This window comes from Blennius ocellaris, assembly GCF_963422515.1.
Source record: "Blennius ocellaris genome assembly, chromosome: 18".
NCBI classification, from domain to species: domain Eukaryota; kingdom Metazoa; phylum Chordata; class Actinopteri; order Blenniiformes; family Blenniidae; genus Blennius; species Blennius ocellaris.
The window spans coordinates 9,391,085-9,405,930 of NC_137667.1; the positions used below are offsets into that span (position 1 = coordinate 9,391,085).

General features: G+C 38.8%; 3 protein-coding genes across 6 annotated transcripts; all 3 read left to right on the plus strand.

Moving 5' to 3' along the window:
* Nucleotides 1-2,664: 2,664 nt before the first annotated feature.
* Nucleotides 2,665-6,111, plus strand: LOC308143616 (uncharacterized protein). Of its 2 annotated transcripts, none has more exons than XM_080514483.1 (2): nucleotides 2,665-2,779; nucleotides 5,357-6,111. In XM_080514483.1, the coding sequence occupies exon 2, from the start codon at nucleotides 5,403-5,405 to the stop codon at nucleotides 5,769-5,771; it is 369 nt and encodes a 122-aa protein (XP_080370609.1). In that variant the 5' UTR covers nucleotides 2,665-2,779; nucleotides 5,357-5,402; the 3' UTR covers nucleotides 5,772-6,111. The 2 variants fall into 2 exon arrangements, with proteins under 2 accessions (XP_080370609.1, XP_080370610.1); XM_080514484.1 differs by lacking the exon at nucleotides 2,665-2,779 and adding an exon at nucleotides 3,620-3,736.
* Nucleotides 6,112-6,887: 776 nt separating this feature from the next.
* On the plus strand, nucleotides 6,888-11,889 carry paplnb (papilin b, proteoglycan-like sulfated glycoprotein). Of its 2 annotated transcripts, none has more exons than XM_080514572.1 (13): nucleotides 6,888-7,120; nucleotides 7,293-7,367; nucleotides 7,818-7,924; nucleotides 8,220-8,280; nucleotides 8,386-8,488; nucleotides 8,622-8,749; nucleotides 9,406-9,723; nucleotides 9,978-10,154; nucleotides 10,245-10,395; nucleotides 10,463-10,543; nucleotides 10,857-10,998; nucleotides 11,106-11,184; nucleotides 11,490-11,889. In XM_080514572.1, exons 2-13 carry the CDS (start codon nucleotides 7,311-7,313, stop codon nucleotides 11,793-11,795), a joined length of 1,710 nt encoding a protein of 569 aa, XP_080370698.1. In that variant the 5' UTR covers nucleotides 6,888-7,120; nucleotides 7,293-7,310; the 3' UTR covers nucleotides 11,796-11,889. The 2 variants fall into 2 exon arrangements, with proteins under 2 accessions (XP_080370698.1, XP_080370697.1); XM_080514571.1 differs by having other exon boundaries at nucleotides 6,889-7,120; nucleotides 8,619-8,749.
* Nucleotides 11,890-12,411: 522 nt separating this feature from the next.
* Nucleotides 12,412-14,644, plus strand: erh (ERH mRNA splicing and mitosis factor). 2 transcript variants are annotated; one of them, XM_080513565.1, is made up of 5 exons: nucleotides 12,412-12,539; nucleotides 12,941-13,028; nucleotides 13,658-13,778; nucleotides 13,858-13,995; nucleotides 14,414-14,644. In XM_080513565.1, exons 1-4 carry the CDS (start codon nucleotides 12,537-12,539, stop codon nucleotides 13,961-13,963), a joined length of 318 nt encoding a protein of 105 aa, XP_080369691.1. In that variant the 5' UTR covers nucleotides 12,412-12,536; the 3' UTR covers nucleotides 13,964-13,995; nucleotides 14,414-14,644. The 2 variants fall into 2 exon arrangements, with proteins under 2 accessions (XP_080369691.1, XP_080369690.1); XM_080513564.1 differs by having other exon boundaries at nucleotides 13,858-14,644.
* The last annotated feature ends 202 nt before the right edge of the window (nucleotides 14,645-14,846 follow it).

A 14,846-nucleotide genomic window follows, 5' to 3' on the forward strand; every position in this document is an offset into this window, starting at 1 on the left:
GTGTGTCATGAGAAGGTCAACTTGATGCATTCCACTTTAAATTACATCCCTGCAATTTGACAAGGATACCCCTGCTTATCTTCCAAGGTCTCCGATCGGGATCGCCAATGTTTGGCCTGATTTCTTCTGGCATGGTCCACTGATCGAGTCACATGGTGGGAGACAGTTTTATGGGTCCTATTTATGGCAAACCAGCTCACTGAAACAACCGACAGCATACCAGTGAGATGAGTCATTTTTTATCCCCTTCAAGAGCTGCCAATTTCAGCATAAATCGCCCATTTTCCACAACCTGGGGTCCATTCTGGAAGCAAATATTTCAAGGTCCCTGACTCAGACAGCTTTCTGTAAGTATCAGGTTTCTGGCCGATACACAGGAGAGATGTAACATTGTTGTTTTTTCTGACAGCGGGGGATGAAATTCTCTGGAAACAAATGAAAGCGGGGGCGTTTTGATTGGAACATTAGCTATTCATGCAGTTGTACTCCCCTGGAGGGACAAGACATGGAATCCCACCCATTTACCAGAAAAGGCAACTTCTTACAGAAACTGATCCAGATCTGACTAATCTGGGTGGAGCTCTGCTTAGCTCCTTTACTTACTATTCTTTTGAATAAAAGTGTCTACTTGTTTTGGGGGATACTGGGGCATTGCTATGTTCTTAAAGACATATTCCTCTGAGGCAGTTTGAAGAAGAAAAAGTTGACGATCAAATGTTTGGGTGCCCTATAACTACCATAGCTCAAACAACTAAATATGTCTCCAAATAATTGTAAGTATCTTAATGAATCAGGTCTCAGAGTAATTGTGGTTTGGTAAGCAAAATTACTCCCAGTTTAAATGCAGTGGATTGAGATGTTATGTGTGGAGTTTGCATGTTCTACCTATGCATGTCTGAGTATTCTTCAGAAGCTATGGTTTCTTCAAACAATAAAAAAATACAAAATACATTGATAAATAAACATGTCATTGGTATAAAAGTGCACCTAATAATTCGGCATTTTTCACCACACACATCCCTGAATGCGTGCTTCAATATCCAGTATGATAATGTTCCATATGCATTTTGCTCCCATCAACTGCATGTTGATCCCCCATGATTCCTCCCATGACCAGAAAGACTCCATGTTAAAACTCAACAACAACAATACCTCCACAAGCCCTGATGAAGAGCTATAAATCGTGGGCCCATGCACACCCAGGAGAGTCCTTAAATAGTCAAACAGTTCTGAGAGTAACGACGTTGTGGCAAGTCCCTGGTCCCCTGAGGGTCCGATGACTGAGCCAGCATGTGAGCCACTGGTCCATAACTCTCTCATTCTTCCAGTGACACAGAGCTTCATTATTGTGTACACGTTGGGAGTAAATCATTTAGAAGAGAAACAGTGCCGTGAACTTTTTCCTTCAGTTATGAGCAGCGGTGATGATGGCTTGTCTGAAAGCATTTTGCAGAGACAAACCATGTTCGGGTGGAGCTTGTTTGTGTCAGTCAAAAAAGAAAGAAAGAGATAAGACCACAGATGTATTTTCAAGTTATTCTTAAGTTTGTTTCCATAGGAAACTGGTCGTGGCATATATTGTAGTGTTTAAAAGGGGAGTGAAATTCCATTTCATCAACCAACTGTTGCTTTAAATAAAATTAAATCAATCTTTTGAAATGTTCCCTGCATTTCTTAGTCAGACAAAGCTGAACTTCTTTTTTTTTTAACGGTCACGTTTTCTTCTCTTTTCTTCCCTATTGCAGCCCTGCTAATTGGTGCACCAATGAGTTGCAGCCACTGTAAGTGGCACATAACTGCCAGACCAAGCGAATTGATATATTTATTCGCGATTGTAAAAGGGGTCCCAGCACGGTCATATAGTCTGAAGGGTCAGGCCAGTGTGTCCCTGCTAAAACCTCCATGAGTGAATCTATTTTCTGAGGCACCTCTGACACTCATCTGGACCACAACAATGCTGCCTTTCTCCTCTCCGCCTCACGCTCGGCTGACCTCTCTGAATAAGGCCCAGGGTGAAATAATCCATACCTCTGAACCCCCAACACGGCACACACATACACAGAAACTCACATGAATACACATGTTGCCACTTAAATGCTCACACATGCTGGAGTTCACTGAAACACATGCGCAGCGTCGCCACAGAATTTACAAGCACTTTCAACTCGACTGGAGTTGAATGGTTACAAATGGCATGTACACATTTATTCTAAAAACAAAACACACAAGCAAAGATGGCAACAAGGAAAGGGCTCTATACCTAAAGGGGACACTGAGGCTCATATGGGTTCCCCCAAGAGAACTGAAGACTAAAACAATTTGGAATGATGATGCTGCCCTCATGTGGAGACACTTGAGAAATACACTAACTTTAAGTTACTCTCAACGATATGAGAAAACGTAGAAAATAGTTTTTGCATTAGAAATAAACATTTTGGCTTCAATCTAATATAAATTTGGTCGGATACCCTTATTGTATATCAATAGGCCCTACTCTCCTTAACAGAAGAACATAAATAAATAAAGAGCAAAAGAAATAGGGAAACAAATATATAAATACAGTAACTAATTTACATTCAACTAATTGCTGTCAGGCAGTGTTCAGGGTTCAGTGTGAGACATCAACAGGACCACCTCCTCAGTGACTGGGCACGGCTGCAGTGAGGTGGGCAGACCCATGGAGCTCTGAGACCATGTTGGCTTCTCACACTGTCTTGGTTATCTTCAGCTCGCATGGTGAAACATCCCAGATGATCACACATCATTTCCACAAAAACAAGTAAGAGTTCAATGTTTTCTTTTAAGGTTGTCAAATTTCATCAGTAACATTTTTTTTTATTGTGATAGAAATGGTAGTAAACCTAATGAAATAGTTATGACTTTATTATTATTATTATTATTATTATTATTATTATTATTATTATTATTATTATTATTATTATTATTATTATTATTATTATTATTGTTGTTGTTGTTGTTGTTGTTGTTGTTGTTGTTGTTGTTATTATTAATTTTATTGGTATTATTATTATTATTATTATTGTTGTTGTTGTTGTTGTTGTTAACTAATTGTTCTGGTTTTTACTCTTGTTCAACTTGTTCAACAAAATGTTTGGCACATTTTCTGTCTTGTTTGTTTTTTCTAATATAGATACACAAATGAGAGAGTTTTTAAATTAATTTTCTTCAGTATAAACCCTTTGAACATGTTTAATTGTAATTAACTGCTTATCATCATGTACAGTATATTTTGTTGTTGCAAAATTGGAAAAAGCTACATTCAACTTTTGAAGTTGCCCTTTTAGAACAACAATTTGTCCTCTGGTGTGAATATTTACATACGAAACAACATCACCAATGCATTTAATTAACACTTCTGCTTAGCAATATGAGTCTAAAATGAGTACTTCCTCATTCTTTATCATACTTGCAGTATTGCATTGGAAGCCTGTCTCAGTGTAAGAAGAGTTTCCCCTTGACATTGGCCTCCATGAGGCAAGTTGTCTGTCTCAGATAAGCGACGATGGGTGGTGAGGTCACCATGTGAACTCCTTTATCTTTACGGCCATTTAAAGGGCTGCTGCCTTGCCGGCTCTTTCACGTGCTTTGAACCACGTGGCATTTTGTCACTTTGTGTTATTACTTTCTCGTTTTTGTCTTTCTGCTGTTTCATCTACTGGCAATATTGATTGGTTGATATTGGAAAAGAGAGATTTCGGATGCTGCTGTGAGACAGGTTAGAGTCCAACTCATCATTGTTTTCATTCTGACAGTTTCTTGACCTCAGCTTTAAACGGTACTCAATAGGCTTTCTTAGTCACTTCTAAATTACGAGTTTCAAAAGTCAGTCATACAGTATTAACCAATATTCTATGTCCTCTGAATATAATGAAATAAGCTGGAAAGCATAAAACTGACTTAAAGATGACACATATTATATAATTTGTGGCTTAAAACATTCTCTGAATAGACAGAATATGACATAAAGGACACATATGGAATTCTTTTTTTTAAAAGTATAAGTTTTATGTCTGCAGTGTCTCGGATCAAATTTGGATGTATCAAGTTGTGACACCAATTACAGGGTATAATGGACACTTCTATCAATGTATTTGGTGTCTGTCATCATCTTATTGTTGTTTTGTTTCACATTTACAATCTATTTATAGTGACCACTCAATGACTATATTTCTGGCCAGATTGAAACCACAGACATAGAATAAGTCTGCAATTTGCATATAACTCAAACAATTTCACAAACAGTACAGACCATGTATTATAAATGCCATACAGCTTTAGCCTATTTCTTCATGTATCACTTTTTTGCATGTGAGTACATGCAAAAACACTTTTCATTGATGAGAAGGTTTTCATTAATATTTGAAATTTATGAAATATCAGAGAAAGCACCATAATTTTTACAATTTAAACCAAGTTTCATGGATGAGTTGCTTTCTTTTATTGTATACTGTAAGTCATATACAGCATAACACCAGAACATAGTGCTGAACTATGATCCTTTTTATTTTGCTTCATTTTCTCAATTAGAGGATGATGCACAGCAGGTTTGCAGCATCCATGGCAGAATAAACCATTTGGGAGGCATCAATTTACAATATTCTTCTAAAACTCACTCCACATTCAGCAGATGCAAAATCATTCATCAGTCTCCAATTGTTTGTGTAAAACCGTTAAAAATGACAAAAGCAAAAATAATTCAATTGGTTGACTCTCAATTTTCTGTATTTTTATATAAATTGAACTCTTTGACTGGATGCAGGATGTGATCTGTACATGAGCTTCACGTCTGAGCAGCACACTAAAACCCACTAGTGCCATTGTAATTCCTCCACACACTCATCGTCGTGCACAGGAGAAGAGAGATTATAGTGGGCATATGAAAGTGTACGTGCGTGTGAAGGCCACCAACAGAGGTTACGAGGACGAGGTTAATCTATCTGCTCAGACAGGGCAGTGTTTTGGAGGAGGGAAGAAACCATGTAATCTGATGTCCCGCCTACTGCTCAGCTGAGCCAGCGATGGTCTGGACTAGGGATGGTGTTTCTTGCAATAGATGCCCTAACTGGATTACAGCACAGCACATGTCAGTGAAAGGGCACCTGGACACAAACAGTTCACACACCGGTACACAAGTAAAGCAGATTAGCTAGAAGTGCATTTTCCTACCCCCTGCAAGTAGCTTAAACTCTTTACCAGCTGAAAGAAACCGAGTGTCGGAGCAGCTTCGTACCTGTGATGTCTATTGACCATTTCTCTATTCTATTCCTTCTTATCCCTCGGCTTTTTATTTTTTTACACACTTTGACCGTGGCTAAATGATTGCCTTTTCTTCCAGACATTTGTTTGACTGACATCTCAGTATCAAGGCAGCTATCAGCAGGATGGAGACACAGCTGAAGCCAGAAGCCGAAGCCGAAGCCGAAGCCCAGGAACCCGACAACGACAAGGCCATGAATGTGAACGAGTCGGGGTTTGAAGTGACGGTAGACAGGTTGGACCAGCTCATGAAAAGCATGCAGGTGCTGCTGTCGGACGTGGAGCAGCTCCGGGGCCACTGCAGCCACCAGGCCACCGAGCTGATGCGAGCGGCCGTGGAGCTGAGGCAGCAGCAGGAGGGCCTGAAGGAGAGCTACAACGACCTCTCCCGAGAGATGCAGGAGATCGTGGATACGGTGGAGGATCTGTTCAGCACCAAGAGTGCCTTTGAAGCCAAAGAGAAGCAGGCACAGAAACTGAACCGACAGCTTTAAGGAACAAAACACTTTCTGGCAGACTTTTCTTCTGATTGTGGATGAAAACGAGACTGTGTCTTTGTGTGTTTGTCAGAGGAGGATAAAAGTGTGGGATGAATGGAATGGATTGACATGAAATGCAGAATTTCGTAAAAATGTATTTCTTGGGATGTTTGAATGTAAGCATGTTACACTCCTGTGCTGCAGCTTTTCTTTTTTAAACTTCCACATTTGCAAAAAAGAAAATATGTGTATCTTTAATAACAATGAATTTGTGTCTCTAAATTTAGCCAATAAATGTCAGGCATTAAAGCACAAGTGTTACACAAAATAACCGCGTAGCTGAATCACCACCTTGCTGGAATCACTCTAATAAAACTAGAACATTATGAACTGCAATTTATTGCATTTCTTTCACGTAAATGTCTATGTGCGCCTGTCTTGAAGGTGATGACAGGAACCTTCCTTCAGCCTATGCTGCGTGCTAACTACAGATTTATCACCTCTGCTGTCATAATTTTCTTTCTACCACACACAGACATACAGACATACAGTCACCATACACATCAGCTATTTTTTCCTTCACCCAGGCATTCTGTGGTGATAATAAGTATATATTTCACTCCTGACAGCCAGGATGGCTCCTCCTGCTTCTGCACGCAAATGTTGCTCTTCATTGATTCCTACTGGAATATCCTCCATGGCCTGGTCATGTCTCCCTGAGGTTTCTTACTAAAATAAATCTAAATAGACCCTTAAAGCAATGTTTACCTTCAGCCGCCTCCACTGCTGTAACTTATGGCTCCATATTTAGAGGTTATGGGACGTGCAAAAAGGCCGTTTGGCAAGAAAAGATCAACCACTACAAAAACTTTTTCACCCTCATGCACCCCTAATCTTACTTTAGAGGCATTTTTCTTTTAATATTCATGAATGTGTCATTACTTCAGCACTATTTGCCATTCGGGATTGAACCTAATAATCATTTTGCACTGCATCAACAACAACAGAAAGTATTAATCTGTTAAGTAAGAAAACAGCTTTGCAATAGAAATAACTTGACGTTATAAACTGCAGATGTGCATCCCAATTTTATACATCCTGTCCCAAACAGTAAAGTCCCCACCCATAATATATTTAGCGTCAAAAACTGAAGAGGTTAAAAAAAATAATCCCTTGAGGGGAGAAAAAAAAAATGAAAGCTTGTGTTTTTCCATGTGGTTGAAATGTGAGACTTTATGGGATGTGGTCTTGGTGAGCAGAGGGGGTGAGAAGGTAGAAAGCTGGGTGTGAGCGCCTACATTTCCTACTGAGGAGCAGATCCCTGTGGGCTGCAGGACGACCAGCTGGGACTTCACTCTGAGAAGGTAAGACTTTGTGAGATCTCTTATATATGCATGCAGCGACTGTACATTATTAAATCCATTATATTAAAGGAAAGCCATAACTGAAACACTTGTGTGAATTCACTTGTTTTTGCATTTTCTTTTTTTTATTGAAGTGATGTACTAATTATTTAGTTACTTTCCACTTTCTCAGGACTACCATTTGATCATCATGAACTCTCTACAATTCCTGGGGCTCCTACAGCTGCTGGCTGTACCTGCTCTCACCGTGAGTCCCACTTTAAACTGTGTCTGTGAAACTGGACGATATCAGAATCACAGATACTTTATTAATCCCTGGGAGGAAATTCTTGTAACACAACTCCACACAGAATGAATAGAAGTCAAAGTATCAATATTGTTGCAATCTGAATATGTTGTTTAGTAATTGCACACATCCATACATATATACTGTTTCAAATGCAAAGCACCCAAACAAATATTTGCTGTCTGGCACATGTTGTTTATTTATCACAGAGGAGCCTTTTGCAGACATCATGCAACATATGGACGATGGTTTTGTGGTTAAATGTTCCAGTTCCCATTTTGGCGTCTCTAGCATGTAGTTAGTGTGCGTTAGTGGTTCGTGGTGGGCTACGATAGGGTGTGTGTGAGAACTATATGTTCCAGGGGCTGAATCAGCGGATGTCACACTGCTTTGCTACTTTTTATTTTTAAGACATTGCCAACCCACGACTATTGGGGGGACTTTGGGGCCTATGGGCTTTGCAGTCGCACCTGTGGCACAGGAGTGGCAATGAGAACCAGGAAATGCATCACATCAAGGTAGGACACAAACATATGGGACTATTTGTCTTCTGTCATGTAACTCAGTATCTCAGTATTATAAATATAAAGTTTTTCAAGATAAACCATTATATTTTTTCTTGTTTAATGTTTCATCTTTCCATCAAAAGAAACCCTGAAAATAGTCATTTGTAAAAAGGTTATTATGTTATCATGCTTTTCTATAATTTTTGTCACTGTTTGAATTACACTAGAAAACTGAAACCAAGTGTATGTATGACAATGCAAAATGTCTTATTTACATGCAAGTGGCATTCTTACTTTTCGCCTCCAGGACAGATGGAGGACACAACTGCTTAGGATCTTCCAAATCTTTCCGCACTTGCAACACACAGGTAATAACACACTTGCAATGTTTTATTAATTAAAAAAAAAATGTTATGCACATCGCTGAAATCTATTCTGTGTTGCATTAACATGTTATTTTCTGTCCTGGTTAGGCATGCCCAGCGGGATCGAAGGATTTTAGGGAGGAGCAGTGCTCCCAGTTTGACAGAATCCAATTTCAAGGAAAACACCAAACATGGGTGCCTTATTATGGAGGTGTGTTAACTGATATGAATAAATGGAGACAAAAAAATAGTTTTTTCCTCATTTCAAATGCAAGAGGTCTTAAGCATTTACAGATTTGATCTATGATAAAGTTGTGATTTGTGTGCCTGTACTACTTTAGCAGCCAACGCGTGTGAGCTGAACTGTGTCCCAAGTGGACAAAACTTCTTCTACAGACACAGACCTGCAGTAGTGGATGGAACAAAGTGCTATGTTGGCCGCAGTGACATCTGTGTGGATGGCGTCTGCAGGGTGAGGGATGAAGACTAAATACTATACATTTAGAAAATTTTATTTTTTTATATTGTGTCTATGATTATAATGTTCCATTTTAACGTATTTCTACATTCTTGTAGAAAACCTTGAAATAGCTATAAAAGGTGCATTATGAATAAACTTGGTTTCCGTTCCTTCACTATATCAAATAATAATGAACAACCATGCAGATTTAAATTTCAATTAAAGGATTAAACCCTGAATCACATTCACACACAATTACTACTATTATTACTATCGGAATACTATTATTGCAAGAGCACTTTTGTCTTTAAGTCATTTATTAAATTATAAAGAGTGTAACTGATAGAGATTGTTTGCAGCTTTTGTGAATATTTGAATGCCACTTTACAAAATTTGATTTTGATATTCACTTGCTTAAAGTGAGATCTTCTCTGCCTCCGTAAAATATAATTTTCTCCAAATAAACGTTTTTAATCGAGATTCTGATATCGCTTCTAGACCTTTTGTTTTTTTGCATTTAAAGATGCACCGACAAAACATTCAGAATATTATGTTTGAGAGTGTTATCTCTTTTCTTGTTTTGAATTCAGGAGTTGTTTTGCTGGGTTGTGTTTCCCTCGAAGAATCATTCATCATTCAATCATTGTGTATAATTTGTCTCTTTTCAGACACTAACCCACACTGAATTCGTGGGTTTGGATGAAGACAATAACTCCGTGCAGTCCTCCATTCCTGTTGCTGTTGCCCCTCATCCTAGAGAGCATCACACATATTTCTACAAAATCGGTGTTTACGACCAGTGCTCTGCCACTTGCAATGGGGGCATGCAGTATCGCAGTGTAACGTGTTGGGTGCAGGACCCCTCCAACCCTCGAGTGGTGGATGAGACATACTGCATTTCTCAACGACTGCAGAGGCCACAGATGCAACAGGCTTGCAACATGCATCCATGCCCCGCACAGTTCAGCATCTCCAGCTTCAGCGTGGTTTGTATCCAACACCAGACATTTTTAATTGCAATAAAGATTACCACCAGTTTGGAGATAATGTTGAATTGAAAACTCCTTTGAAGCACAGCAATGTATAATAAATCCATCATCAAGGTCTACTTTTTGCTATTGTGGTATGAAAGTTGCAATATAGATGATGACAGTAGAGTTACTATGATTTATTTTTTAGGAGGTTATGAAGATTTCATGGGTTTATGAGATTTCAGCGCATGTTTATGTGTGTCGGTTAGTGTTCAGTGACCTGTGGGGAAGGACAGCAGACGAGGGAGGTGTTCTGTGTGGGATCAGGAGGTGAACGCCAGCCTGACCATGCCTGCAGTGGACAGACGCGACCTGCTTCTGTGCAGACCTGTCGTAGACCTGCCTGTCACACGCACGTCACCTGGCATGTGACAGAGTACGGACTGGTAAGTGAAGAGTGGAAAGTGCTTTTGACCCCAAAAATAACCTTGCATGCTGCTGTATCTCGACATCACCGCCCCCTCCTGTCTCTGCAGTGCACTCGAAGCTGTGGTGGTGGTGTGAGGGAGAGGAGGGTTTCCTGCTCAGACGCAAGTTTGAATCCTTATCCAGAAGCCCAGTGTGGATCAGCGAGCAGGCCTGTTTCTGTGGAGGCATGCAATTCACAGCCCTGCACTCAACCACAATGTGAGAATGATTTCAAACTCTTTCATTAGCTGTACTTTTTGTTATCTAAAACATTGTTCCCCTCTAGTGGTCCCAAGTGTACAAAATCCAACAGCAGCTGGGAACTCGGTGAGAGGATATGGGCCTCATATGCCAAGATACCCCTCAGGTAAACAGCAGCAAAACTTGTAAACCAAGAATTATAACAAAATAATGCATGGTTTAGGCAGTTTACTATAAGTACCATCACTTGTGCAGTATTATGAATATTGTAAAAAAAAAAAAAAAAAAATATATATATATATATATATATATATATATGTATATACACACACACACTCAGTGAGAGGATATAGGACATGTGAGAGGATATATGATATATATATATATATATATATATAATGAAAACAGAATAAGATGTACACATGGACTGTTTTTTTTTCACATGCCAACATGTTTCAACTCCTTTGTGTTGACATTAGTTTCGAAGTCAGATACAAACAATGGATATGAGCAGTACACTCACTGCACACAGTCGATGTACGGCTGCTGCCCTGATGGACACACCTCTGCAACTGGACCCAGGAATGAAGGCTGCTCACAGAATGACTGCATTCACACTAGGTAGCCTTTTTCTCAATCCTGTATTTAAACGACATAAAATAAAATCAGGACATGCATTTTTGGGTGGCTTCAAATTAATTTATCGCCTCATTATTTTTTTCATTTAGGTATGGTTGTTGCTTGGATGGGGTGACAATGGCTCAAGGATTTGGCAGAGCTGGATGTCCTGCGTTTCAGACAGCTGTGGTAGGGGAAATAATTTGACTTGTTTAAGTCAATAAAAGATGAAATTGAAATAAAGTATATCTTAAAACATAGTGTGATACATTGAGAGGCAGAGTTTCAAGGATGTGTGTGTATTATCGGTAAGTGAAAATCTTTGTTGAGTTGCATTACTGTAAGCAATGATTCTGGTTTTTCAAATCAGAAAGACAGCTTGATAAATGTTTTTGTTTGCCTATATCTGGTATCTTGGAATTGCAACTGCTGTACATCTTCTAAATCTGCACAGAAATGTTTACTGTTTCACTCTTTTCTTTCCTGTCACTCAGCGGCCCCCATCATCTCCTTCATCCTCATCACCTCATTCACCCTCCTTCCCTGGTGATGTTTGCTCCCTGCCACGTGATGACGGCCCTTGTGACACTTGGAAAGTTCGATTCTATTATGACTCAGGCACCAACAAATGTACTGAATTCTGGTACGGAGGCTGCCAGGGCAATGCCAATAACTTTGAGACCCAGGCAGCATGCCAGGCAGAGTGTGGGGGAGTGGTGAGGGGGCGACCCGCAACAACACCGAGCAGAGGGACCCCAAGGAGAGTGACACCAAGGAGAGTCCGGACAGCAAGAACCTAAGCATGCGTTCTGCTAATAACACATAGGGTTGTTTATGAACCCACACATGAATATCCTTTGTAACATCTGCATTTCCATTAAACTTACAGAGAATATCACCATGATTGATGGCTCGTATTTTTGTATTTGAGTGTTGTATTTTGATCTTTCAAATCTCATTTTTGATGCTTACTGTATTCTTTTGAGTATTTAACCTTATGGGCAAAACCTATAATAAAGTGTCAATGGGTTTATTAAATTGAAATACATGTAAGTTTGGGAAATATTCTATTTGAGAACCTTGAAAACTGTTGTCAACCAACTCTTGATTTATTCCATCTTCCTGTACTTTTAAAAAATGGCAATTTACTTTTATTTTACACAACAGTTATGTGTTTTAATACATTAAAATTGCTCCAGGTTGTTTTATTTTGGATCAAAACAATTTCCAGTTTATTAAAACAGACTTTTCATACTGCAATATATTTTTGTCTCATTAAATTGCAAAGCACAACATCTATTATTTTTGCACAGTCCTTTACATCGATTTAATTGTTTATATATATATAAAATTGACGGAAGGATTAAAAATGCAACACGGCAACGGGAACCGGAACACCCGGAAGTGACGCAGATCCACTTCCTCTGAACGTTGTCTCTCCGGCAATCTCATCGCACGATTCTCCAAGAAGAGTTAAACAGGAAAATCGTTGCAAATTTTACATTACAAATACATTCAAGCAGTCAACGGCAATCCCAAACATGGTAAACGCGTTTTGTTTTTCTGTAAAGTGAGATATTAAACAATATCAACTTCGCAAACTTGCATTAACGCTTGCTAAGCTAACACGGCTGCTAGGTTAGCATTCACGCCTCCTGCTAAATACGTATTTTATTCAGTTTTTATAATAAAGGCTGTCGTTGTTTGAGCACAATATGTGTCGGTTAGCACTATATATTTAGAAAAAGTAGTAATTCACGAGGATTAGTAGTTTAACGTTGTCGCGATATGAAGGTTTTTTTTTTCTGGGTTACAACTATTTGTTTTGCATCAGTTGCCGTTTGTGAAAATCGCTCGGAATACGTCGCTCTGTTATGTTTGATTTTATTAGCTTTTTAAAAGAAGACATTGTTGTGTGTACTAAACATTATCGATCACGTTGCAGTCGCACACAATTTTGCTTGTCCAGCCAACAAAGAGACCCGAGGGCCGCACATACGCTGACTACGAGTCAGTGAATGAATGTATGGAAGGTGAGTCTCTACAAATATATATGGTTTATTCATTGCAGCGTAATTGTAGGAATAGTCATATAAAACCAGATTAAGTTATTATGCGCATACATAGTACCGATAATAATTCTCTAAATTAACACCCAAAAAGACACTAAAGACTACCAATGTGTATCTAAAACTTACTTTTTCACAAACACGTCTTTTAACTCTGAGCGGAGAAATTGTGAAAACATCAGTTTTTGTTGTTAAAAAAACAACAACAACAAAATTCATTAGACTAAGTTGTTTATAACAGACTTACTGAGAAACTAAAAGTTAAAGAAACAACTTAGAGCATTTTCAAACAAATACAGTAGAACATGATTTACATCCTCAACACTTCTCAAATAAACATTTATCATAGCAAGTAAACATTGTATCTGGAGCAACTTTTTAATTTTCTTATATATTGGATATTGGCACCGGTTTTTATTACTATAAATAGAATATTGTATATTCATTGCTAATGCGTTTAATGTCATCGAGTCTGCTGTGCTTCAATAACCTTTCTCACTTAATTTCACCTTTGATGTGTATAAAAATATTTGCCCAATTATCAGTTAAGAGTGATGCTTTTTAAGTCATAATGTTGTAATCCTCTCTTCCAGGGGTCTGCAAGATGTACGAAGAGCATTTAAAGAGGATGAATCCGAACAGTCCATCCATCACTTATGACATCAGTCAGCTGTTTGACTTCATCGACGACCTGGCAGATCTGAGCTGTCTTGTGTAAGTCTTGCCTCCATGTACCACAAGGTTGTATGCTTTGAATCGTTTAATTAAAAACACATTTTTCTTTTTCCTGCAGGTACAGATCTGACACACAAACATACCAACCGTACAACAAAGACTGGATTAAGGAGAAAATATACGTCTTGTTGCGACGTCAGGCTCAGCAAGCCTCCAAGTCCTAAAGACTGGTGACAGGTTGTCCTGCAACATACAGGTCGGGAGAGTTTACGTTGCAGACAACGTGTGGGAGAGCTTTCATTTTTACATTTTTTTTTTTCCATGTCTTTGGGGAAAGCAGGGGTTTTGAAAATTGGGTGAAGTAAATATTGACAAGGAAGGTTTGCAATTTGTTACGGTAGAGCGAGAAGAGAGCAAATAGCTGTAAAGAGTGACTGAGTGTTCGAGATCACTGCTGAGAGAAGTCCTCCAGTCTTTTTGTTGGTTAGTTTTCAGGTTCGCTACAAGTTATGTGATGTCTTTTTCTATATCTATTAAAAAGTACTTTTCCTGAGAATTGACCTTTTAGGTGCAGCTGGTGTTTGTTGAATGTGACTGTGGGTAGACTGCTGTTCCAATTTGTTTTTTAAGTAATTCCCCAGCTATCATCTTCTATACTGTTTTATCCTGTTTAGTTGTATGCAGAGCGCAGGAGCCGAGGGCACACTGTGGACAACGAGAGCGCCAACCACTGCTCCAGCGTTCAGCCCTTGAAGTCATCCCAAAACGTTTATTTCCCCTTTTCATTTATTAATATTTTTCATTTTGCCTGCCTTTCATGATGTGTATTGATTGTTTTAAATTTCTCCCAAGTCCAATCTGTTTTCTTTGATAACACAATAAAGTATTGTTTTCTGACTACTCTCCACTCTTGATTTTATGAGAAACATTTTTGGATAAAAAGAATTAATCATACTGTCAGAAGTTCCATGTACGTTTTTAAAGCATTACTATACACACACGGTAAAGTCAGTTTATATTGTTTTTGCTTTCATTAAATACAATTTGATTTGCAAAAGCAGTAAATGAATGTTTTGTGCAAGACATGTTGAGTCATGTGAGAGACTT

What these genes read in the sequence shown, in the direction of transcription:
- LOC308143616 (XM_080514483.1), top strand. Translation starts at nt 5,403, where the DNA reads ATGGAGACACAGCTGAAGCCAGAAGCCGAAGCCGAAGCCGAAGCCCAG.
- paplnb (XM_080514571.1), top strand. Translation starts at nt 7,311, where the DNA reads ATGAACTCTCTACAATTCCTGGGGCTCCTACAGCTGCTGGCTGTACCT. An exon ending in AATGACTGCATTCACACTAG is followed by an intron (nt 10,999 to 11,105) that starts GTAGCCTTTTTC and finishes TTTTTCATTTAG; the next exon opens with GTATGGTTGTTGCTTGGATG. An exon ending in CTGCGTTTCAGACAGCTGTG is followed by an intron (nt 11,185 to 11,489) that starts GTAGGGGAAATA and finishes CCTGTCACTCAG; the next exon opens with CGGCCCCCATCATCTCCTTC.
- erh (XM_080513564.1), top strand. An exon ending in AGTGAATGAATGTATGGAAG is followed by an intron (nt 13,029 to 13,657) that starts GTGAGTCTCTAC and finishes CCTCTCTTCCAG; the next exon opens with GGGTCTGCAAGATGTACGAA. An exon ending in GCAGATCTGAGCTGTCTTGT is followed by an intron (nt 13,779 to 13,857) that starts GTAAGTCTTGCC and finishes TTTTTCCTGCAG; the next exon opens with GTACAGATCTGACACACAAA.